General features: G+C 41.2%; 2 protein-coding genes and 1 long non-coding RNA gene across 7 annotated transcripts; 1 reads left to right on the top strand and 2 right to left on the bottom strand.

The window, feature by feature from the left end:
• The first annotated feature begins 3,062 nt into the window (after positions 1 to 3,062).
• LOC147323149 (uncharacterized) lies at positions 3,063 to 8,959 on the top strand. Of its 5 annotated transcripts, XR_015130718.1 has the most exons (6): positions 3,063 to 3,199; positions 3,347 to 3,480; positions 3,687 to 3,789; positions 3,945 to 4,036; positions 5,112 to 5,345; positions 5,421 to 8,958. It is a non-coding gene; the product is annotated as an uncharacterized LOC147323149 (long non-coding RNA). The 5 variants fall into 5 exon arrangements; XR_015130721.1 differs by having other exon boundaries at positions 3,692 to 3,789; positions 5,112 to 8,959; XR_015130717.1 differs by having other exon boundaries at positions 5,112 to 8,959.
• On the bottom strand, positions 5,048 to 8,586 carry LOC147323150 (uncharacterized). The gene is made up of 3 exons (XM_086303327.1): positions 8,437 to 8,586; positions 7,178 to 7,222; positions 5,048 to 7,085 (listed from the first exon to the last, which is right to left on the bottom strand). Exons 2-3 carry the CDS (start codon positions 7,215 to 7,217, stop codon positions 6,340 to 6,342), a joined length of 786 nt encoding a protein of 261 aa, XP_086159453.1. The 5' UTR covers positions 7,218 to 7,222; positions 8,437 to 8,586; the 3' UTR covers positions 5,048 to 6,339.
• Positions 8,960 to 13,351: 4,392 nt separating the features above from the next.
• Positions 13,352 to 24,686, bottom strand: LOC147323148 (uncharacterized). Its single transcript, XM_086304876.1, has 5 exons — positions 24,537 to 24,686; positions 23,278 to 23,322; positions 22,442 to 23,185; positions 15,231 to 15,275; positions 13,352 to 15,138 (listed from the first exon to the last, which is right to left on the bottom strand). Exons 2-5 carry the CDS (start codon positions 23,315 to 23,317, stop codon positions 14,393 to 14,395), a joined length of 1,575 nt encoding a protein of 524 aa, XP_086161002.1. The 5' UTR covers positions 23,318 to 23,322; positions 24,537 to 24,686; the 3' UTR covers positions 13,352 to 14,392.
• Positions 24,687 to 24,795: the final 109 nt, after the last annotated feature.

Genomic DNA, 24,795 nt, shown 5'->3' with positions numbered 1-24,795 from the left:
AACCAGTTCCACATCACGGAAGTTGCACCATTTTTACAAACCAATTCTGGTTCATCTGTTTCACTCAACAATCGGCCATGTGCGTATGAAAACAAAGGCACTGCGCATGCGCGTTTTACTCATATTCTATCGCGATATTTCATTTTCCTATCGTTGCCTAACATTATACCGGTATTACCGTGAACGGTATAATATGGCCCAGCCCTAATTGTAATAACGTGATATTATATTGTTCAAACATGAAAGGTATATTGTACTAACATGGTAGTATATTGTTAGAACAATAATAATATACTTTTCATGTTATAACGTGATATAGCTCTATTTTTCTTTTGCCTGGGTGGCAGCTCTACGCTTCCGTATCCGAGGCTTTTCAATGTGGCCTCACAAAATTATCACGACTACAACAACCACAAAAAGAGTTGGATGGACATTGCTGCTCAATCACAGCTGCCTGGTCAATGTTTTTCATTCACTCGCAGCTCGAACTCGACACAGCTGCTGTAACATAAGACTGACATCCAGCTAACCACAGCTAAAAAGATATTTAGAGAAAACTTACCGTTTCCTCAGGTTACACGAGTTTGTTTGTTTTGGCTCTCACTAAAGACACCGACACTGAAGACATAGCTGTTCTTTTGTACTGCTTTTAAGAGAAACATTCTTTGTATGTGAGGAAAATGCTGTTCATCCTCTTCAGCTCTAGCGTAGACTCTGCCATGTTTTCGTGTTTCTTCTTTCCGTGTGTCCGCTACTTTGAAACGCTTGGGCTGCTCTGACCGCCACAGTTTCAAACTGGTCATGTGACTGCATGGCCACATCTTACTGGTAAAAAAGTTACCGGAAACTCCACTGCCGGCATGTTATCTAATGTGTTAAACGAATTATTTTTTAAAAAGTAACGAGTCGAATTTTGCAAATGTAGCGGAGTAAAAGTACCGTTTCTTCTTCATAAATGTACTCAAGTAAAAGTAAAAAGTATCGTGCAAAAAAGGTACTTTAAAAGTACGTTTTTTTCAAAAACTTACTCAAGTAAATGTAACGGAGTAAATGTAACTCGTTACTAGCCACCTCTGCTTGCAGGAATGGGGTCTAAAAGACACGTTGATGGTTTGGAGGAAGCAATTACTGAAGTTAACTCAGAAAGATCAATTGGAGAAAAAATACCTTAAAGAAATAATGTTATTTGTATAACACCTTTCAAGATCAAAATCAAAGTCCTTCACAGAAAAGCTAAAACAAAAAACAAAAACAAGAATTAACCAAAAGCAAGTTTAAAAAGATGAGTTTTTAGCCTTTTTTTTTTTTTTTTAAAGAGACCACTGAGTCCACAGATCTCAAGCTCAAAGGGAGAGAGTTCCAGAGTCTGACAAAAGATGGTTTTCAGGAAATATTATTAAGTTTTCAGTTTCTATGCCATATGTCAGAAAAAGATCTAGAGTTCGACATGGTCGTGAAAATCACCCACGACAATCATTTTATCTGAGCTGAGCACTAAATCAGATAAAAAATCTGAGAAATATGGCACAAACTCTTAAGTAGGTCCCAGGTGGATGATAGATAACAAAAAATAAAAAAAGGTTTTTGTGTGTTCCAGCTGGGGTGGAAAAGGCTAAGCATCAGGCTTTCGAATGAATTAAGACTCTGTCTGGGTCTTTGGTTGATTAACAAGGTGGACTTAAGATTGCAGATTTTATGTGTAAATTTAACAGGGGGAAAGAAGCTGCAGAGAGGCAGGTAAGTCTGCAACACTTATTCCTAGTCCCAACTCTGGATAGGCACGTTTACGCAACAGTATAATATACACTCAACAAAAATGTAAACGCAACACCTTTGTTACTGCTCCCATTCCCCATGGGATGGACGTAGAGACCTAAAATTCATTCCAGATACACAATATAACCATCCCTCCCAAACAGTGGTCACAAATCAGTCCAAATGTGTGGTAGTGGGCACATCTGCTATATTGAGATAATCCATCCCACCTCACAGGTGTGCCACATCAGGATGCTGATCTGACATCATGAGTAGTGCACAGGTGTACCTCAGACTGCCCACAACAAAAGGCCACCCTGGAATGTGCAGTTTTGTCTCACAGCAAAATGCCACAGATGCCACAAGCAATGAGGGAGCGTGCAATTGGCATGCTGACAGCAGGAATGTCAACCAGATCTGTCGCCCGTGCATTGAATGTTCATTTCTCAACCATAAGCCGTCTCCACAGGCGTTTCAGAGAATATGGCAGCACATCCAACCGGCCTCACAACCGCAGACCTCGTGTATCCTCAACTCCACACTTGCTCTCGCAAAGAGACGACTCACCGATTCATCGCTCAGAACCTTTCTCTATGAAGCAGCTGCAATAGTAAACAGCCGCCCGTTGACGACAGACAAGCTCAATGATCCAAACAGTTTGAAACCAATAACTCCAAATCATCTCCTAACTATGAAAACCACAACAGCTTTGCCTCCTCCAGGACAGTTTGTTAAAGAGGATCTGTACGCTTGGAAGCAATGGCGTCAGGTACAATACCTAACGGAGCAATTTTGGAGAATATCTTCACAACATCAGGGTTCGGCAGAGATGGCATGCTGCTAAAAGGAATATGCAAGTAGGTGACATAGTGATGGACAAGGAAGAAATACTGCCACGATCCCAATGGAGACTTGGTAGGGTTGTGGACACCATAACAGACGAAGATGGACTTGTGAGAAAGGTCAAAGTAACCTTTGCAGACAGAAACCTTAGTAAAAGGGGTGAACGTTTGCATAAGATGTCTACAGTGGAACGCCCAGTTCATAAGTTGGTTCTACTGTTAGAAAGTTGTCAAAAGCAAGATGCACTAAGCAGTTAAAATGCAATGAGAATTAGTTGTTGCATATACAAAGGTATTATCATTGTTAAGTTACCTGTTTAGAAATTATTTGTGTTTTATTTTGTTTGTAACAGCAAATAATTTGGTGGGAGTGTAAAGGCGGATATGTAAAGCTAGCGCATATTCACGTAATATAAAATTTGTACTTTTATTGTGGTAACTTCCTGTGTGACCGGAAGTGAATGATGTAACGGTAAACAACTTGATGTGCAAAAGAGATGGAAGAAAACGGAAAACTAATGCTAACGGAGAAAAGGGAGAGAAGAATATAGTTAAATTGTACAAAAACGAATGGTTCTAGCTACAGTCGACAGGGGAACAAGGTTTGTAATGTATGTGATTTAATTTGAGCAATCTGAAATGCATAATATGTTTTATATAGTTTAATAGAAAACGGTTAGACCAGCGTAATGAGCGGTTAAGATGCTGTTACATGAATAATATGGTAATTGTTTTATTTGTTTGTCTAGCTCTTACGTTGGTTTGTTGTCTGATACACGGCAAGGAATAATAAAGGTCATTCAACAACCATCAGTTCTGGCCTTCTCAGTTCGACTGGATGCTACACTGGGTTTTCAGCATTAATAAAGAAACCTGCAACAAGGTGAGTAATGTTTGAGGTCCAAAAGAAATCAACACAGAGAAATTTTTACAGTGCTTTTCTACTCTACCTGAACATTCAAAGCGCTCTATACAGGTTGCCTCATTCACACCTGTGCCCTTTTTCTGTGCTTTCTACCTAACATTCACACACATTCATACTCTGATGAATGCATCAGAGAGTGACTTGGGGTTAATGTCTTGCCCAAGGACAGTTAGCATGCAGTCTGGAGCAGCCAGGGATCGACCCAAAAACCATCTGATTAGTAGATGACCTGCTCCACCTCCTGAGCCACAGCCACCCCTTTCAGAGGTAAAGAATGATTTAGAAAGTAAGTACAGTAATTTTTTGAGGTGATTTGATTAAAAAAAAAATCATTTTTGCTTCTAATTACATAATTAAGGTGTAATTACATCTTCCAACAAATTGATACATAAACGTATCATTTATCTACTAAAAATACATAGGAGCTGGCGTCATGTTGTGGAAGCTGCCATCTTGCCCCACCATCATACACTGGCTGAGATGGGCATCGCTGCGCCGCCTTTTCATGTTTTATGTAAGTGGATTTATACATTACTTTGAATTTAAAGATGTCAAATAGCTCTTTCACACTACATATGACTATTTCACATTTGTACATGTATATTTTGGTGATCTCTTTCTCAGTATGTTTTTCTTCTTATGGAAATAAGCTAATTTTAAACCAGTTAATGTTAGGCTCCAGTGTCCTCCACCATTTGACCTTAGAACTGAAGAAGCTTCTCGGATGAGAGGTGAAACGTCTTCAAGCAACTTAAAGAAGTCCAGACGCTTTTCTTTGCAAGCTCCTTTGACTACGATGACCTGGAAGACTGAGAACCTTCACAGACATATCATTCAGATTGTCTACATTGGAAAGAACTACTCCCTCTTCCGCCTTTTATAGTCATGTGTGAAATACGGCTGTATAAATGTGTGGCAGCCTGTGGCGTGCGCACTCACAACAATGGCTGAGCGTAACTGGAGTCATGTGCGCACGTATTTTACATCCACAAACAGCCCAGACGTGGTTTGCGATACATGTGGCAAGAAAGTGAGGTGTTGTGGCAACACCACTAACCTTGTCAAACACCTCAAAGTAAATCATATCACAGAATATGACGAGCTTATGTTGAGGCAAACTGAAGAGGAGGAGAAGGACGGGTGCTGCTAGGGTGAGACAGACGTCTCTCAGGGAGTCCTTTAGTGCTGCAGGCAGGCAAGGTGTTCACATAGTGCACAACTTCAGGTTTTTGATTTCTATATGATGAATTCTGCATTATTAAGTGATAAGAACAAGTAATCTGATGTCCTGTAATGATTATGACGCTATAATTTGAGATACAATAAAAGAGTAAAGTTTTTGTACAAAGTATCGGAGCAGTATCGTCGATACCACCCTGAATTTTACTTGGTATGGGATCGGAAAGGAAATCAGTGGTATCACACATCACTAGTGATCAAATGTCAGGCCAAGCTGGAACTGATTCCTGTCTTCTGTAACTTCTACAACACTGTCCAATAGAGACACATGAATGAACTGCAGCGTCATTAAAAACACTGATGATCTTTATTTAAAAATGTAATACATTTACATCTGAATAAACTTTTAGGCATTACGCTGACGGAGGGATGGATGGACCATGAATGCTTTCTCATCCTTCTTGTCATGCACCATGGAAGTGTCTGAGGGGCTTTTCCACTTGGAATGGGGATACTGTGTCCACACTTCAGAGGTGGAGTTTCCAGCATCTCACCTGGGCCTCATCTGCAAACAATCAGCAGGAGGGCTTCTTAAACCAGCGCTGCCTGCTACTCCTCGCCAGTTTGTTCTGGCATCTCCAGTGGTAACTAGGCTTCCCCTCTGCTCCAGTTCTGGCGTGCTCCTTCCCTGTGTTTAACCTTGTTTTCCCTGTGTTTAGGTCTCCTCTGCCAACATACTCATCCTACCCTCAAACTCCCTTACCCGTCCAGCAACTTCTTCTCCCTCTGTTGCAGAATTCCCGTTGGATTGTTCCCATCAGGAGCCAGGTGTTCAGTCTCTCGATAGCTTTTCCTCTGGTTCCTGCTGTCTGCTGACACTCCTAGCTCGAGCCACGTTCTCCATTCCCTCTCTAAAGTCTCATAAATAGTTTAACCATGTGCATTGAATCTGCATTTGGGTCTAAGCTTTCTACGCAGGGAAGAAATCATCACAGTGACATCTATTTAATTTTCAATTCAATTTTATTTAAAGAGCGCCAAATGACAGCAACAGTCACCTGAAGGCGCTTTATATTGTAAGATATACTTACAAAGAAAACCCCAACAATCATATGACCCCCTATGAGCAAGCACTTTGGCGACAGTGGGAAGGAAAAACTCCCTTTTAACAGGAAGAAACCTCCAGCAGAACCAGGCTCAGGGAGGGGCGGCCATCTGCTGCGACCGGTTGGGGAGGGGCAAGGAAAATAGTATAAAGACATGGAACAGAGACAGAGGTTAATAACAAGTACCATTCAGTGCAGAGGTCTATTAAACATAGTGGGTGAAGAAGAAACACCCAGTGCATCATGGGAATCCCCCGGCAGCCTAATGCTGGGCATACACTGTGCGATTTTTGGCCCATTTTGAGCCGATTTTTCAGTCGTGCGATCGTTTTGGGGATCGTCCCGAGTTTGGCCTTGATCAAACTTCTCACCCCTGCGAGTCAATCCTACAGTTTGATCAGGAGCCGAATAACGCGACTGAAAAATCGCAGCACAGTGTATGCCCAGCTTATTGCAGCATAGAGGATTCAGGATCACCTGAGTAGGCCATCAGATTACTGAAAGGATACTGAAAAAACCCGTCGAAGTAGTCTTAGTCTTCATTGCTGCTGGTCGACTCAATTGAACACCTCTGAAGTTTGCACACAGGCAAGTATTCCTCTTCTTGCTCAAAATCCTCTCGGGAACGCTTCCTCGAGCCTCCAGTTTCGTGTTCAAGCTCTTCGTGCGCATCTTCAAATACTTCAGAGTCATCATCGCTCCATCTCATTCTTTTGTTTGCTCCTAAATCTTCTTCATCCCTCTCTCTAGACCTCTTCCTGGAAACACCTGGCTGAGGGTCCTCTTCTGGGATGTACTGGCGACCATCCATGCGGCCTTCAAATGCCTCCTCATTTTCAATGCCACCAACATTGAAAATGATCACAACCACAGCATCCCCGTGCTGTTCATCGTTGTCACCATTGGCATTATTGTCCCTCACATGAATATTTTGAACATCGTTGTCGTCGTCGTCGTCGTCATCGTCATCGTTGCCGTCGCCGTCGCCGCCGTCATCGTCGTCGTCGTCATCGTTGTCGTCATCGTCGTCGCCGTCATCGTCGTCGCCGTCATCGTCGTTGTCGTCGTCATCGTCGTCGTCGTCGTCGTCATCGTCGTCGTCGTCGTCGTCATCGTCTTCGTCCCCGTAAAGGTAATTGTCATATTGTGCCAGTACTGAAGCTATTAGCTCATGTAGAAAGCAACAACAATCACAGAGAGCGAGATACAGATCGTTCAGGAAGCCATTAGCAGGTTCCTGATCTCCATTTGCCAACATTCGTGGGTTAACCTGTTGGCCTGCAAGATCATTAAATCTTTTAATTAACATCCATAACTATCTGCTGAAAATCTGTTTTTCATCAATTTCAAGACTGAGTACATGTGCTTACCGTTTTGGTTATTTTGTGGTCCGTCTCCACTTGCACTCATTTTGACTACAAGGAACACAAAACAACAATGATCACTAAACCTCAACCCAGAATGTTCAGAGAATTTGCTTTTTTTGTGATGACTTTAGGCTGCGTCCAAACGTACACGGCTATGTTTGAAAACGGACAATTTTCCTTTTTCGTTTAAAAAAAAAAAAATCCAGTCCACATGTGCAGTTTTGAAAAAATATCTCCTTCCACATCTAAACACTAAAAACAAAGTGAAACGCTGTCAAGAACACGCCAAATCTTAACCGTGTAGAAATGTTGGCCAATCAGAAGTCTAGAAGCCTGGGTGGGAAAACCTCATAAAACCTTACGTACTTCTGAGAAGTTTTTGTCTTTTTCTGGAAAAGCAGCTAATTTTGTGTTACTTTCACGTGCCTTCATCGTTTCAAATGTTAATAACTAAAGACAGACTCACAACTTTGGAATGGACTAAATGCATACAGCATACATAAATGTCATTTTTTTAAATTACATTTCTTCCAAACCGACGTCAGGATTTGGGTTGGGAGAGCGTCTGTGTTGAATGTAGAATCCACGTCTGATGTAAGCGTGTAAAAACTGCAGATACTAAGATTAACAGACACAGTATGTTGTCTACATCTGCCATTGTAGAAATTGATCTCACGTAAACAATAACGTGGCCACAGCGTGACTTCAACAGCGGCGCACACTTTTGACATTGCCTGAGTAAATGTCCGTTTTCCTCGTCCACACCTGAACACAAAAACGTGCTTTTTAAAAATCTCACCTTTCAGTGACTCAATCTGCTGTTTAGGTGTGGACGAAAGGCCCAAATGCAGAGACAAAGCTGCGCTTTCAAAAATAGCCGTGTACATGTGCACGTAGGCTCAGTTTCTCAGAAATTCTAATAGTTTGTTTGAGAACAAAACTTACGTCTTCTCTATTTTCCTAAATGAACAAAATAATCTGAGAAATAATCGTGTTAAAAAGAGCTTCTGTCACTCTAAGATATGATTAAGAACATTTTCTAATTTATGTATCATTTGTCAAATATTACATCAGCTGACAAATAGTTAAGTCTTCATTTGTTTTCCTGAATAATAGATCCACATCATCCTCTCTATGATGGAAAATATAGTCTAGTCTTGCACAATGTAAAGTACATAAATACTGTCCTGGCAAGCAGGGAAATCAGGCTTTATATATTTAAGTAAATGATCTTGAGTTTATAAACTGAAATTTGAGCTTACTTTAGTTCTTGGTAGATTACACAGCAGTTAATCCTCAGGGAAACGTCCAAATGTCACTAAATAGTGGTCTGCTTTCATTCGGTTGCAGTGTCTCTTCAGTTTTGTGTTCATATGCTGATGTTTTCATTCAAACATGCTTAAATGCTGTGATGTCACTTTAGCAGCAAAGACTGCGGAATGTGCAGAGATTCTTTTGACATCAAGTTGTTTGCTCAGATTTTGATATCTTTTAAATGGAGACAAAACAAAACGCTATGGCAACAAAACAACAAGCTGTTTCCAGTGCTTAATATTTAACATGTCTTTGTTATAAATTTTATTTGTACAAATCTGTGATGTTGATGTGCACAACGTGGGATTTAGACCTCGGAGGGTTAATCAACAAATCACGAAAAATTAGGTTTAAATTTCTGTTCATGACGGTGCAGATTTCTGACATTTTGTGTACTTGAAGCATTTAACAATTTGATTGTTTTCTAATAAAAACTGTGTGAAACAAGTTAGAACTGTGTTTGTAAATGAACCGCCCCATGTTGTGTAGCTTTCTGGATTTTATACTTATTGGGCTACATATTAATTTACTATACAGGCTATACAGTAGATAAAATCTAAACTCACATGTTTTATGTAACTAAAGTGTTTAATCATGTGGGCTACAGACAGTAATCAAGTTATGGACTGTATTGATATGAAAAACATGCATACTTAGTGCATTTGAATCATTTTAACCATATGTAACCACCTGCATGTCATGGTCCTGGGACTTCTACCTGGTTTTTTGTGTGTCTTGTATTGTTGTTGTTTGATGTCAGCTTTAGGGTCCCTCGGTTGTTCTGTTAAGATGTTGCTTATTTGATTTCCCCTCGTGACTTTACCCCCTGTGTGCCCCCTCTGTGTATCTGCCAGCCCCCATGCCTCGTTTCTCCTCCTTGTGTTTTATTCCATGTTTTCCCAGCCCGCTATGTCTGTGTTCTCTTCCAATCTGGTCTGCGTCTCTGTGTGCTTCCTGTTTTACTTTGATAGTCTCCCGTCAGTGTTGTGTTACTCCTGCCGTGTCTCGTTATGATTATCAGTGTCGCCTGTGTTCCCCGTGTGCTCCCACTTCCCTCGTTAACCCTCTGTGTATTTGTGTCCACGTCTCCTACATTACCTACATAATAGAGCTATAATAAATGTTTGTTTGGGGTTTTTTTAAGTACAGAAATCAGCTGCTAAAATAATTGTTTTGACTTTTTGGGAATGCTTTACGGTCTGTTCTGTAGGAACGCTGAATTAATATATTGACTGTCTGGCCCCTTCTGGCTATTTAATAGTTGCTGAAGGAGATTTTGTTCATCCCCAGCTAATCTCATCCATATTTATATAAAATCTAGCATACTCCACACCACACAAAGTCAGAAGCCAGTTAAAATCTGTATGTGGTACCTGAGGCGGTGCTGCACTGACCAGTTGTTTCTGGCTATTTGCTGGTTCAGCCTGCCTATCACTGCAACTCTTGGCTCTTATTGGTCAGGCTGGTGTGTGTGTGTGTGTGTGTGTGTGTGTGTGTGTGTGTGTGTGTGTGTGTGTGTGTGTGTGTGTGTGTGTGTGTGTGCGTATTGTAAAGACTTGATTCCCACAGTCCAAGTCAGGGTTTTAAAATGCGTTGCTGTCTCCATCCAGCATCAAAGCTGCATTGAAATTTCCTTCAATGAAATTTTGGCTCAAAGAAAAACAGTGTTGTTACTGTCAATCTCCAGTTAAAATAAAAGTGTAATTAAACCAAACGAAAGTAATGTACTAATGCTGGTCAAGACATTACCTGTAGCTGAGTGACATTTCCTCCAATTTCTGTTGGTGTCTGCAGTTTCCACTGGGGCTTAGTGTCTACTGCTACCCGACTGCACCACCATCCTCCACATTGCTATGCGTCCATTGGTGGTGCCAGCTGCTAGGATTTCTGAGTGTTGCAGAATTTTTAAAAAAGCAACGAGTTTTTTTTTTTTAACCTATGCATTTGCAAACATTCAGGAATATGGTGATGGGAAAGAAAAAGGTGGTTTCCATGAAGTCTCCCTCTCGCATCCACCTTCCATACTGCCAAAGCTCCAGACTGTCAATAACAATAATAACAGTAATAGTTAACAGTTAATTTGCCTAGCACTTTCAAAACAGTTACAAAGTGTGTTAAAGAACACAATAAAATCTTAGTTAAAAACACAAAAGAAAAGTTCAAAGAGTTAAAACATGAAACGGTTTGTTTTCTTTTTGCATTGAGCCAGGCTGCACAGACAGCTAAGAGTGTCTGATGTGCAGAATGCAGGCAGTGACTTGGTTCATAAAAAGTGACCAAATCTGTAACAAGGCTTGTACCCATGTATCGTATACCCAAAAGGTTGTGAGGAGGAGAATGATGATTTATTTCTTTGAATTTGTTATAAGTCTGGCAGCTGAGATTTAAATGAGCTGGAGGTGAAAGATGGACTTCTGGCTGAGATCCCAGTAGAAGGAATTACAATTATTCAAACACAATGAGATAAAAGGATTTAATGGGTGTGATAAATGTGGTTGCACTCACCTGTTCACGGCACCTGATGTTAATGAGCAGAAAGGTAGGGTGAGCATGAGGCGAAACCTTCTGTTGACTGCAGCTTGAGCGCAGCTTGAATCATTTTGATGCATTTTTTGGTTTATGTATACTTCTGCACTAAGTTATGCAATAGGCCAATGTTGAAATTTGGCATAGTAAATGGTGCAGTTATTTGTGCAGTCTGTGCATTTGTTTAATGGTTTGAGGCCGTGTGCCGATTTGTACAGTGGACAGTTGTATGTGGAATAAAAGTAGCAAATAGTACAGAGGTGTATCTCATGTGTTTACTGTTGCACGTCATCTGTGTCCTCATGTTTAGCCTGCCGCGGCCGTTGGTTGGAGGAGCCGCAATAGTTTGGAAAGGAAGGAAGCAGTAAGGTCAGTTTCCATTCTGGGTTTTCAGCATTAATAAAGAAACCTGCAACAAGGTGAGTAATGTTTGAGGTCCAAAAGAAATCAACACAGAGAAATTTTTACAGTGCTTTTCTACTCTACCTGAACATTCAAAGCGCTCTATACAGGTTGCCTCATTCACACCTGTTCATAGAAGCCCTTTTTCTGTGCTTTCTACCTAACATTCACACACATTCATACTCTGATGAATGCATCAGAGAGTGACTTGGGGTTAATGTCTTGCCCAAGGACAGTTAGCATGCAGTCTGGAGCAGCCAGGGATCGATCCAAAAACCATCTGATTAGTAGATGACCTGCTCCACCTCCTGAGCCACAGCCACCCCTTTCAGAGGTAAAGAATGATTTAGAAAGTAAGTACAGTAATTTTTTGAGGTGATTTGATTAAAAAAAATCATTTTTGCTTCTAATTACATAATTAAGGTGTAATTACATCTTCCAACAAATTGATACATAAACGTATCATTTATCTACTAAAAATACATAGGAGCTGGCGTCATGTTGTGGAAGCTGCCATCTTGCCCCACCATCATACACTGGCTGAGATGGGCATCGCTGCGCCGCCTTTTCATGTTTTATGTAAGTGGATTTATACATTACTTTGAATTTAAAGATGTCAAATAGCTATTTCACACTACATATGACTATTTCACATTTGTACATGTATATTTTGGTGATCTCTTTCTCAGTATGTTTTTCTTCTTATGGAAATAAGCTAATTTTAAACCAGTTAATGTTAGGCTCCAGTGTCCTAAGAAATCACACCTTTCCCCTGATAAACAAATTGATTGGATTCTCTCATTGTGTGGGAATTGATTATCAATTACAACTTCAATGAGCCACTTCAAAGAAAGTTTCACCCGCGTGGGCAGCAACAGAAAGTCCAGATGTGGAAACAGAAGGTTTCCACATTAAAATATCGATATTTGAATCATTTTGGGGTAAATTGTAGTTTTTCATTAACAGGAACACAGTGGAAAGAAACTATCATTCAGATTGTCTACATTGGAAAGAACTACTCCCTCTTCCGCCTTTTATAGTCATGTGTGAAATACGGCTGTATAAATGTGTGGCAGCCTGTGGCGTGCGCACTCACAACAATGGCTGAGCGTAACTGGAGTCATGTGCGCACGTATTTTACATCCACAAACAGCCCAGACGTGGTTTGCGATACATGTGGCAAGAAAGTGAGGTGTTGTGGCAACACCACTAACCTTGTCAAACACCTCAAAGTAAATCATATCACAGAATATGACGAGCTTATGTTGAGGCAAACTGAAGAGGAGGAGAAGGACGGGTGCTGCTAGGGTGAGACAGACGTCTCTCAGGGAGTCCTTTAGTGCTGCAGGCAGGCAAGGTGTTCACATAGTGCACAACTTCAGGTTTTTGATTTCTATATGATGAATTCTGCATTATTAAGTGATAAGAACAAGTAATCTGATGTCCTGTAATGATTATGACGCTATAATTTGAGATACAATAAAAGAGTAAAGTTTTTGTACAAAGTATCGGAGCAGTATCGTCGATACCACCCTGAATTTTACGTGGTATGGGATCGGAAAGGAAATCAGTGGTATCACACATCACTAGTGATCAAATGTCAGGCCAAGCTGGAACTGATTCCTGTCTTCTGTAACTTCTACAACACTGTCCAATAGAGACACGTGAATGAACTGCAGCGTCATTAAAAACACTGATGATCTTTATTTAAAAATGTAATACATTTACATCTGAATAAACTTTTAGGCATTACGCTGACGGAGGGATGGATGGACCATGAATGCTTTCTCATCCTTCTTGTCATGCACCATGGAAGTGTCTGAGGGGCTTTTCCACTTGGAATGGGGATACTGTGTCCACACTTCAGAGGTGGAGTTTCCAGCATCTCACCTGGGCCTCATCTGCAAACAATCAGCAGGAAGGCTTCTTAAACCAGCGCTGCCTGCTACTCCTCGCCAGTTTGTTCTGCCATCTCCAGTGGTAACTAGGCTTCCCCTCTGCTCCAGTTCTGGCGTGCTCCTTCCCTGTGTTTAACCTTGTTTTCCCTGTGTTTAGGTCTCCTCTGCCAACATACTCATCCTACCCTCAAACTCCCTTACCCGTCCAGCAACTTCTTCTCCCTCTGTTGCAGAATTCCCGTTGGATTGTTCCCATCAGGAGCCAGGTGTTCAGTCTCTCGATAGCTTTTCCTCTGGTTCCTGCTGTCTGCTGACACTCCTAGCTCGAGCCACGTTCTCCATTCCCTCTCTAAAGTCTCATAAATAGTTTAACCATGTGCATTGAATCTGCATTTGGGTCTAAGCTTTCTATGCAGGGAAGAAATCATCACAGTGACATCTATTTAATTTTCAATTCAATTTTATTTAAAGAGCGCCAAATGACAGCAACAGTCACCTGAAGGCGCTTTATATTGTAAGATATACTTACAAAGAAAACCCCAACAATCATATGACCCCCTATGAGCAAGCACTTTGGCGACAGTGGGAAGGAAAAACTCCCTTTTAACAGGAAGAAACCTCCAGCAGAACCAGGCTCAGGGAGGGGCGGCCATCTGCTGCGACCGGTTGGGGAGGGGCAAGGAAAATAGTATAAAGACATGGAACAGAGACAGAGGTTAATAACAAGTACCATTCAGTGCAGAGAGGTCTATTAAACATAGTGGGTGAAGAAGAAACACCCAGTGCATCATGGGAATCCCCCGGCAGCCTAATGCTGGGCATACACTGTGCGATTTTTGGCCCATTTTGAGCCGATTTTTCAGTCGTGCGATCGTTTTGGGGATCGTCCCGAGTTTGGCCTTGATCAAACTTCTCACCCCTGCGAGTCAATCCTACAGTTTGATCAGGAGCCGAATAACGCGACTGAAAAATCGCAGCACAGTGTATGCCCAGCTTATTGCAGCATAGAGGATTCAGGATCACCTGAGTAGGCCATCAGATTACTGAAAGGATACTGAAAAAACCCGTCGAAGTAGTCTTAGTCTTCATTGCTGCTGGTCGACTCAATTGAACACCTCTGAAGTTTGCACACAGGCAAGTATTCCTCTTCTTGCTCAAAATCCTCTCGGGAACGCTTCCTCGAGCCTCCAGTTTCGTGTTCAAGCTCTTCGTGCGCATCTTCAAATACTTCAGAGTCATCATCGCTCCATCTCATTCTTTTGTTTGCTCCTAAATCTTCTTCATCCCTCTCTCTAGACCTCTTCCTGGAAACACCTGGCTGAGGGTCCTCTTCTGGGATGTACTGGCGACCATCCATGCGGCCTTCAAATGCCTCCTCATTTTCAATGCCACCAACATTGAAAATGATCACAACCACAGCATCCCCGTGCTGTTCATCGTTGTCACCATTGGCATTATTGTCCCTCACATGAATATTTTGAACATCGTTGTCGTCGTCGTCGTCGTCATCGTCATCGTTGCCGTCGCCGTCGCCGCCGTCATCGTCGTCGTCGTCATCGTTGTCGTCATCGTCGTCGCCGTCATCGTCGTCGCCGTCATCGTCGTTGTCGTCGTCATCGTCGTCGTCGTCGTCGTCATCGTCGTCGTCGTCGTCGTCATCGTCTTCGTCCCCGTAAAGGTAATTGTCATATTGTGCCAGTACTGAAGCTATTAGCTCATGTAGAAAGCAACAACAATCACAGAGAGCGAGATACAGATCGTTCAGGAAGCCATTAGCAGGTTCCTGATCTCCATTTGCCAACATTCGTGGGTTAACCTGTTGGCCTGCAAGATCATTAAATCTTTTAATTAACATCCATAACTATCTGCTGAAAATCTGTTTTTCATCAATTTCAAGACTGAGTACATGTGCTTACCGTTTTGGTTATTTTGTGGTCCGTCTCCACTTGCACTCATTTTGACTACAAGGAACACAAAACAACAATGATCACTAAACCTCAACCCAGAATGTTCAGAGAATTTGCTTTTTTTGTGATGACTTTAGGCTGCGTCCAAACGTACACGGCTATGTTTGAAAACGGACAATTTTCCTTTTTCGTTTAAAAAAAAAAAAATCCAGTCCACATGTGCAGTTTTGAAAAAATATCTCCTTCCACATCTAAACACTAAAAACAAAGTGAAACGCTGTCAAGAACACGCCAAATCTTAACCGTGTAGAAATGTTGGCCAATCAGAAGTCTAGAAGCCTGGGTGGGAAAACCTCATAAAACCTTACGTACTTCTGAGAAGTTTTTGTCTTTTTCTGGAAAAGCAGCTAATTTTGTGTTACTTTCACGTGCCTTCATCGTTTCAAATGTTAATAACTAAAGACAGACTCACAACTTTGGAATGGACTAAATGCATACAGCATACATAAATGTCATTTTTTTAAATTACATTTCTTCCAAACCGACGTCAGGATTTGGGTTGGGAGAGCGTCTGTGTTGAATGTAGAATCCACGTCTGATGTAAGCGTGTAAAAACTGCAGATACTAAGATTAACAGACACAGTATGTTGTCTACATCTGCCATTGTAGAAATTGATCTCACGTAAACAATAACGTGGCCACAGCGTGACTTCAACAGCGGCGCACACTTTTGACATTGCCTGAGTAAATGTCCGTTTTCCTCGTCCACACCTGAACACAAAAACGTGCTTTTTAAAAATCTCACCTTTCAGTGACTCAATCTGCTGTTTAGGTGTGGACGAAAGGCCCAAATGCAGAGACAAAGCTGCGCTTTCAAAAATAGCCGTGTACATGTGCACGTAGGCTCAGTTTCTCAGAAATTCTAATAGTTTGTTTGAGAACAAAACTTACGTCTTCTCTATTTTCCTAAATGAACAAAATAATCTGAGAAATAATCGTGTTAAAAAGAGCTTCTGTCACTCTAAGATATGATTAAGAACATTTTCTAATTTATGTATCATTTGTCAAATATTACATCAGCTGACAAATAGTTAAGTCTTCATTTGTTTTCCTGAATAATAGATCCACATCATCCTCTCTATGATGGAAAATATAGTCTAGTCTTGCACAATGTAAAGTACATAAATACTGTCCTGGCAAGCAGGGAAATCAGGCTTTATATATTTAAGTAAATGATCTTGAGTTTATAAACTGAAATTTGAGCTTACTTTAGTTCTTGGTAGATTACACAGCAGTTAATCCTCAGGGAAACGTCCAAATGTCACTAAATAGTGGTCTGCTTTCATTCGGTTGCAGTGTCTCTTCAGTTTTGTGTTCATATGCTGATGTTTTCATTCAAACATGCTTAAATGCTGTGATGTCACTTTAGCAGCAAAGACTGCGGAATGTGCAGAGATTCTTTTGACATCAAGTTGTTTGCTCAGATTTTGATATCTTTTAAATGGAGACAAAACAAAACGCTATGGCAACAAAACAACAAGCTGTTTCCAGTGCTTAATATTTAACATGTCTTTGTTATAAATTTTATTTGTACAAATCTGTGATGTTGATGTGCACAACGTGGGATTTAGACCTCGGAGGGTTAATCAACAAATCACGAAAAATTAGGTTTAAATTTCTGTTCATGACGGTGCAGATTTCTGACATTTTGTGTACTTGAAGCATTTAACAATTTGATTGTTTTCTAATAAAAACTGTGTGAAACAAGTTAGAACTGTGTTTGTAAATGAACCGCCCCATGTTGTGTAGCTTTCTGGATTTTATACTTATTGGGCTACATATTAATTTACTATACAGGCTATACAGTAGATAAAATCTAAACTCACATGTTTTATGTAACTAAAGTGTTTAATCATGTGGGCTACAGACAGTAATCAAGTTATGGACTGTATTGATATGAAAAACATGCATACTTAGTGCATTTGAATCATTTTAACCATATGTAACCACCTGCATGTCATGGTCCTGGGACTTCTACCTGGTTTTTTGTGTGTCTTGTATTGTTGTTGTTTGATGTCAGCTTTAGGGTCCCTCGGTTGTTCTGTTAAGATGTTGCTTATTTGATTTCCCCTCGTGACTTTACCCCCTGTGTGCCCCCTCTGTGTATCTGCCAGCCCCCATGCCTCGTTTCTCCTCCTTGTGTTTTATTCCATGTTTTCCCAGCCCGCTATGTCTGTGTTCTCTTCCAATCTGGTCTGCGTCTCTGTGTGCTTCCTGTTTTACTTTGATAGTCTCCCGTCAGTGTTGTGTTACTCCTGCCGTGTCTCGTTATGATTATCAGTGTCGCCTGTGTTCCCCGTGTGCTCCCACTTCCCTCGTTAACCCTCTGTGTATTTGTGTCCACGTCTCCTACATTACCTACATAATAGAGCTATAATAAATGTTTGTTTGGGGTTTTTTTAAGTACAGAAATCAGCTGCTAAAATTATTGTTTTGACTTTTTGGGAATGCTTTACGGTCTGTTCTGTAGGAACGCTGAATTAATATATTGACTGTCTGGCCCCTTCTGGCTATTTAATAGTTGCTGAAGGAGATTTTGTTCATCCCCAGCTAATCTCATCCATATTTATATAAAATCTAGCATACTCCACACCACACAAAGTCAGAAGCCAGTTAAAATCTGTATGTGGTACCTGAGGCGGTGCTGCACTGACCAGTTGTTTCTGGCTATTTGCTGGTTCAGCCTGCCTATCACTGCAACTCTTGGCTCTTATTGGTCAGGCTGGTGTGTGTGTGTGTGTGTGTGTGTGTGTGTGTGTGTGTGTGTGTGTGTGTGTGTGTGTGTGTGTGTGTGTGCGTATTGTAAAGACTTGATTCCCACAGTCCAAGTCAGGGTTTTAAAATGCGTTGCTGTCTCCATCCAGCATCAAAGCTGCATTGAAATTTCCTTCAATGAAATTTTGGCTCAAAGAAAAACAGTGTTGTTACTGTCAATCTCCAGTTAAAATAAAAGTGTAATTAAACCAAACGAAAGTAATGTACTAATGCTGGTCAAGACATTACCTGTAGCTGAGTGACATTTCCTCCAATTTCTGTTGGTGTCTGCAGTTTCCACTGGGGCTTAGTGTCTACTGCTACCCGACTGCACCACCATCCTCCACATTGCTATGCGTCCATTGGTGGTGCCAGCTGCTAGGATTTCTGAGTGTTGCAGAATTTTTAAAAAAGCAACGAGTTTTTTTTTTTTAACCTATGCATTTGCAAACATTCAGGAATATGGTGATGGGAAAGAAAAAGGTGGTTTCCATGAAGTCTCCCTCTCGCATCCACCTTCCATACTGCCAAAGCTCCAGACTGTCAATAACAATAATAACAGTAATAGTTAACAGTTAATTTGCCTAGCACTTTCAAAACAGTTACAAAGTGTGTTAAAGAACACAATAAAATCTTAGTTAAAAACACAAAAGAAAAGTTCAAAGAGTTAAAACATGAAACGGTTTGTTTTCTTTTTGCATTGAGCCAGGCTGCACAGACAGCTAAGAGTGTCTGATGTGCAGAATGCAGGCAGTGACTTGGTTCATAAAAAGTGACCAAATCTGTAACAAGGCTTGTACCCATGTATCGTATACCCAAAAGGTTGTGAGGAGGAGAATGATGATTTATTTCTTTGAATTTGTTATAAGTCTGGCAGCTGAGATTTAAATGAGCTGGAGGTGAAAGATGGACTTCTGGCTGAGATCCCAGTAGAAGGAATTACAATTATTCAAACACAATGAGATAAAAGGATTTAATGGGTGTGATAAATGTGGTTGCACTCACCTGTTCACGGCACCTGATGTTAATGAGCAGAAAGGTAGGGTGAGCATGAGGCGAAACCTTCTGTTGACTGCAGCTTGAGCGCAGCTTGAATCATTTTGATGCATTTTTTGGTTTATGTATACTTCTGCACTAAGTTATGCAATAGGCCAATGTTGAAATTTGGCATAGTAAATGGTGCAGTTATTTGTGCAGTCTGTGCATTTGTTTAATGGTTTGAGGCCGTGTGCCGATTTGTACAGTGGACAGTTGTATGTGGAATAAAAGTAGCAAATAGTACAGAGGTGTATCTCATGTGTTTACTGTTGCACGTCATCTGTGTCCTCATGTTTAGCCTGCCGCGGCCGTTGGTTGGAGGAGCCGCAATAGTTTGGAAAGGAAGGAAGCAGTAAGGTCAGTTTCCATTCTGGGTTTTCAGCATTAATAAAGAAACCTGCAACAAGGTGAGTAATGTTTGAGGTCCAAAAGAAATCAACACAGAGAAATTTTTACAGTGCTTTTCTACTCTACCTGAACATTCAAAGCGCTCTATACAGGTTGCCTCATTCACACCTGTTCATAGAAGCCCTTTTTCTGTGCTTTCTACCTAACATTCACACACATTCATACTCTGATGAATGCATCAGAGAGTGACTTGGGGTTAATGTCTTGCCCAAGGACAGTTAGCATGCAGTCTGGAGCAGCCAGGGATCGATCCAAAAACCATCTGATTAGTAGATGACCTGCTCCACCTCCTGAGCCACAGCCACCCCTTTCAGAGGTAAAGAATGATTTAGAAAGTAAGTACAGTAATTTTTTGAGGTGATTTGATTAAAAAAAATCATTTTTGCTTCTAATTACATAATTAAGGTGTAATTACATCTTCCAACAAATTGATACATAAACGTATCATTTATCTACTAAAAATACATAGGAGCTGGCGTCATGTTGTGGAAGCTGCCATCTTGCCCCACCATCATACACTGGCTGAGATGGGCATCGCTGCGCCGCCTTTTCATGTTTTATGTAAGTGGATTTATACATTACTTTGAATTTAAAGATGTCAAATAGCTATTTCACACTACATATGACTATTTCACATTTGTACATGTATATTTTGGTGATCTCTTTCTCAGTATGTTTTTCTTCTTATGGAAATAAGCTAATTTTAAACCAGTTAATGTTAGGCTCCAGTGTCCTAAGAAATCACACCTTTCCCCTGATAAACAAATTGATTGGATTCTCTCATTGTGTGGGAATTGATTATCAATTACAACTTCAATGAGCCACTTCAAAGAAAGTTTCACCCGCGTGGGCAGCAACAGAAAGTCCAGATGTGGAAACAGAAGGTTTCCACATTAAAATATCGATATTTGAATCATTTTGGGGTAAATTGTAGTTTTTCATTAACAGGAACACAGTGGAAAGAAACTATCATTCAGATTGTCTACATTGGAAAGAACTACTCCCTCTTCCGCCTTTTATAGTCATGTGTGAAATACGGCTGTATAAATGTGTGGCAGCCTGTGGCGTGCGCACTCACAACAATGGCTGAGCGTAACTGGAGTCATGTGCGCACGTATTTTACATCCACAAACAGCCCAGACGTGGTTTGCGATACATGTGGCAAGAAAGTGAGGTGTTGTGGCAACACCACTAACCTTGTCAAACACCTCAAAGTAAATCATATCACAGAATATGACGAGCTTATGTTGAGGCAAACTGAAGAGGAGGAGAAGGACGGGTGCTGCTAGGGTGAGACAGACGTCTCTCAGGGAGTCCTTTAGTGCTGCAGGCAGGCAAGGTGTTCACATAGTGCACAACTTCAGGTTTTTGATTTCTATATGATGAATTCTGCATTATTAAGTGATAAGAACAAGTAATCTGATGTCCTGTAATGATTATGACGCTATAATTTGAGATACAATAAAAGAGTAAAGTTTTTGTACAAAGTATCGGAGCAGTATCGTCGATACCACCCTGAATTTTACGTGGTATGGGATCGGAAAGGAAATCAGTGGTATCACACATCACTAGTGATCAAATGTCAGGCCAAGCTGGAACTGATTCCTGTCTTCTGTAACTTCTACAACACTGTCCAATAGAGACACGTGAATGAACTGCAGCGTCATTAAAAACACTGATGATCTTTATTTAAAAATGTAATACATTTACATCTGAATAAACTTTTAGGCATTACGCTGACGGAGGGATGGATGGACCATGAATGCTTTCTCATCCTTCTTGTCATGCACCATGGAAGTGTCTGAGGGGCTTTTCCACTTGGAATGGGGATACTGTGTCCACACTTCAGAGGTGGAGTTTCCAGCATCTCACCTGGGCCTCATCTGCAAACAATCAGCAGGAAGGCTTCTTAAACCAGCGCTGCCTGCTACTCCTCGCCAGTTTGTTCTGCCATCTCCAGTGGTAACTAGGCTTCCCCTCTGCTCCAGTTCTGGCGTGCTCCTTCCCTGTGTTTAACCTTGTTTTCCCTGTGTTTAGGTCTCCTCTGCCAACATACTCATCCTACCCTCAAACTCCCTTACCCGTCCAGCAACTTCTTCTCCCTCTGTTGCAGAATTCCCGTTGGATTGTTCCCATCAGGAGCCAGGTGTTCAGTCTCTCGATAGCTTTTCCTCTGGTTCCTGCTGTCTGCTGACACTCCTAGCTCGAGCCACGTTCTCCATTCCCTCTCTAAAGTCTCATAAATAGTTTAACCATGTGCATTGAATCTGCATTTGGGTCTAAGCTTTCTATGCAGGGAAGAAATCATCACAGTGACATCTATTTAATTTTCAATTCAATTTTATTTAAAGAGCGCCAAATGACAGCAACAGTCACCTGAAGGCGCTTTATATTGTAAGATATACTTACAAAGAAAACCCCAACAATCATATGACCCCCTATGAGCAAGCACTTTGGCGACAGTGGGAAGGAAAAACTCCCTTTTAACAGGAAGAAACCTCCAGCAGAACCAGGCTCAGGGAGGGGCGGCCATCTGCTGCGACCGGTTGGGGAGGGGCAAGGAAAATAGTATAAAGACATGGAACAGAGACAGAGGTTAATAACAAGTACCATTCAGTGCAGAGAGGTCTATTAAACATAGTGGGTGAAGAAGAAACACCCAGTGCATCATGGGAATCCCCCGGCAGCCTAATGCTGGGCATACACTGTGCGATTTTTGGCCCATTTTGAGCCGATTTTTCAGTCGTGCGATCGTTTTGGGGATCGTCCCGAGTTTGGCCTTGATCAAACTTCTCACCCCTGCGAGTCAATCCTACAGTTTGATCAGGAGCCGAATAACGCGACTGAAAAATCGCAGCACAGTGTATGCCCAGCTTATTGCAGCATAGAGGATTCAGGATCACCTGAGTAGGCCATCAGATTACTGAAAGGATACTGAAAAAACCCGTCGAAGTAGTCTTAGTCTTCATTGCTGCTGGTCGACTCAATTGAACACCTCTGAAGTTTGCACACAGGCAAGTATTCCTCTTCTTGCTCAAAATCCTCTCGGGAACGCTTCCTCGAGCCTCCAGTTTCGTGTTCAAGCTCTTCGTGCGCATCTTCAAATACTTCAGAGTCATCATCGCTCCATCTCATTCTTTTGTTTGCTCCTAAATCTTCTTCATCCCTCTCTCTAGACCTCTTCCTGGAAACACCTGGCTGAGGGTCCTCTTCTGGGATGTACTGGCGACCATCCATGCGGCCTTCAAATGCCTCCTCATTTTCAATGCCACCAACATTGAAAATGATCACAACCACAGCATCCCCGTGCTGTTCATCGTTGTCACCATTGGCATTATTGTCCCTCACATGAATATTTTGAACATCGTTGTCGTCGTCGTCGTCGTCATCGTCATCGTTGCCGTCGCCGTCGCCGCCGTCATCGTCGTCGTCGTCATCGTTGTCGTCATCGTCGTCGCCGTCATCGTCGTCGCCGTCATCGTCGTTGTCGTCGTCATCGTCGTCGTCGTCGTCGTCATCGTCGTCGTCGTCGTCGTCATCGTCTTCGTCCCCGTAAAGGTAATTGTCATATTGTGCCAGTACTGAAGCTATTAGCTCATGTAGAAAGCAACAACAATCACAGAGAGCGAGATACAGATCGTTCAGGAAGCCATTAGCAGGTTCCTGATCTCCATTTGCCAACATTCGTGGGTTAACCTGTTGGCCTGCAAGATCATTAAATCTTTTAATTAACATCCATAACTATCTGCTGAAAATCTGTTTTTCATCAATTTCAAGACTGAGTACATGTGCTTACCGTTTTGGTTATTTTGTGGTCCGTCTCCACTTGCACTCATTTTGACTACAAGGAACACAAAACAACAATGATCACTAAACCTCAACCCAGAATGTTCAGAGAATTTGCTTTTTTTGTGATGACTTTAGGCTGCGTCCAAACGTACACGGCTATGTTTGAAAACGGACAATTTTCCTTTTTCGTTTAAAAAAAAAAAAATCCAGTCCACATGTGCAGTTTTGAAAAAATATCTCCTTCCACATCTAAACACTAAAAACAAAGTGAAACGCTGTCAAGAACACGCCAAATCTTAACCGTGTAGAAATGTTGGCCAATCAGAAGTCTAGAAGCCTGGGTGGGAAAACCTCATAAAACCTTACGTACTTCTGAGAAGTTTTTGTCTTTTTCTGGAAAAGCAGCTAATTTTGTGTTACTTTCACGTGCCTTCATCGTTTCAAATGTTAATAACTAAAGACAGACTCACAACTTTGGAATGGACTAAATGCATACAGCATACATAAATGTCATTTTTTTAAATTACATTTCTTCCAAACCGACGTCAGGATTTGGGTTGGGAGAGCGTCTGTGTTGAATGTAGAATCCACGTCTGATGTAAGCGTGTAAAAACTGCAGATACTAAGATTAACAGACACAGTATGTTGTCTACATCTGCCATTGTAGAAATTGATCTCACGTAAACAATAACGTGGCCACAGCGTGACTTCAACAGCGGCGCACACTTTTGACATTGCCTGAGTAAATGTCCGTTTTCCTCGTCCACACCTGAACACAAAAACGTGCTTTTTAAAAATCTCACCTTTCAGTGACTCAATCTGCTGTTTAGGTGTGGACGAAAGGCCCAAATGCAGAGACAAAGCTGCGCTTTCAAAAATAGCCGTGTACATGTGCACGTAGGCTCAGTTTCTCAGAAATTCTAATAGTTTGTTTGAGAACAAAACTTACGTCTTCTCTATTTTCCTAAATGAACAAAATAATCTGAGAAATAATCGTGTTAAAAAGAGCTTCTGTCACTCTAAGATATGATTAAGAACATTTTCTAATTTATGTATCATTTGTCAAATATTACATCAGCTGACAAATAGTTAAGTCTTCATTTGTTTTCCTGAATAATAGATCCACATCATCCTCTCTATGATGGAAAATATAGTCTAGTCTTGCACAATGTAAAGTACATAAATACTGTCCTGGCAAGCAGGGAAATCAGGCTTTATATATTTAAGTAAATGATCTTGAGTTTATAAACTGAAATTTGAGCTTACTTTAGTTCTTGGTAGATTACACAGCAGTTAATCCTCAGGGAAACGTCCAAATGTCACTAAATAGTGGTCTGCTTTCATTCGGTTGCAGTGTCTCTTCAGTTTTGTGTTCATATGCTGATGTTTTCATTCAAACATGCTTAAATGCTGTGATGTCACTTTAGCAGCAAAGACTGCGGAATGTGCAGAGATTCTTTTGACATCAAGTTGTTTGCTCAGATTTTGATATCTTTTAAATGGAGACAAAACAAAACGCTATGGC

The sequence above is a fragment of the Aulonocara sp. 'chitande type north' Nkhata Bay genome, linkage group LG8 (genome assembly GCF_057382095.1).
Source record: "Aulonocara sp. 'chitande type north' Nkhata Bay isolate Kocher_YH1m ecotype deep benthic linkage group LG8, A_spYH_male_GT1.1, whole genome shotgun sequence".
In the NCBI taxonomy this organism is placed as follows: Eukaryota; Metazoa; Chordata; class Actinopteri; order Cichliformes; family Cichlidae; genus Aulonocara; species Aulonocara sp. 'chitande type north' Nkhata Bay.
The sequence above is the reverse complement of the archived record's forward strand: the minus strand, read 5'-3'. Positions and strand labels throughout refer to the sequence as shown.

What these genes read in the sequence shown, in the direction of transcription:
- LOC147323148 (XM_086304876.1), bottom strand. Translation starts at nt 23,317, where the DNA reads ATGAGTGCAAGTGGAGACGGACCACAAAATAACCAAAACG. An exon ending in ACCACAAAATAACCAAAACG is followed by an intron (nt 23,186 to 23,277) that starts GTAAGCACATGT and finishes ATGATCTTGCAG; the next exon opens with GCCAACAGGTTAACCCACGA. An exon ending in ACCACAAAATAACCAAAACG is followed by an intron (nt 15,139 to 15,230) that starts GTAAGCACATGT and finishes ATGATCTTGCAG; the next exon opens with GCCAACAGGTTAACCCACGA.
- LOC147323150 (XM_086303327.1), bottom strand. Translation starts at nt 7,217, where the DNA reads ATGAGTGCAAGTGGAGACGGACCACAAAATAACCAAAACG. An exon ending in ACCACAAAATAACCAAAACG is followed by an intron (nt 7,086 to 7,177) that starts GTAAGCACATGT and finishes ATGATCTTGCAG; the next exon opens with GCCAACAGGTTAACCCACGA.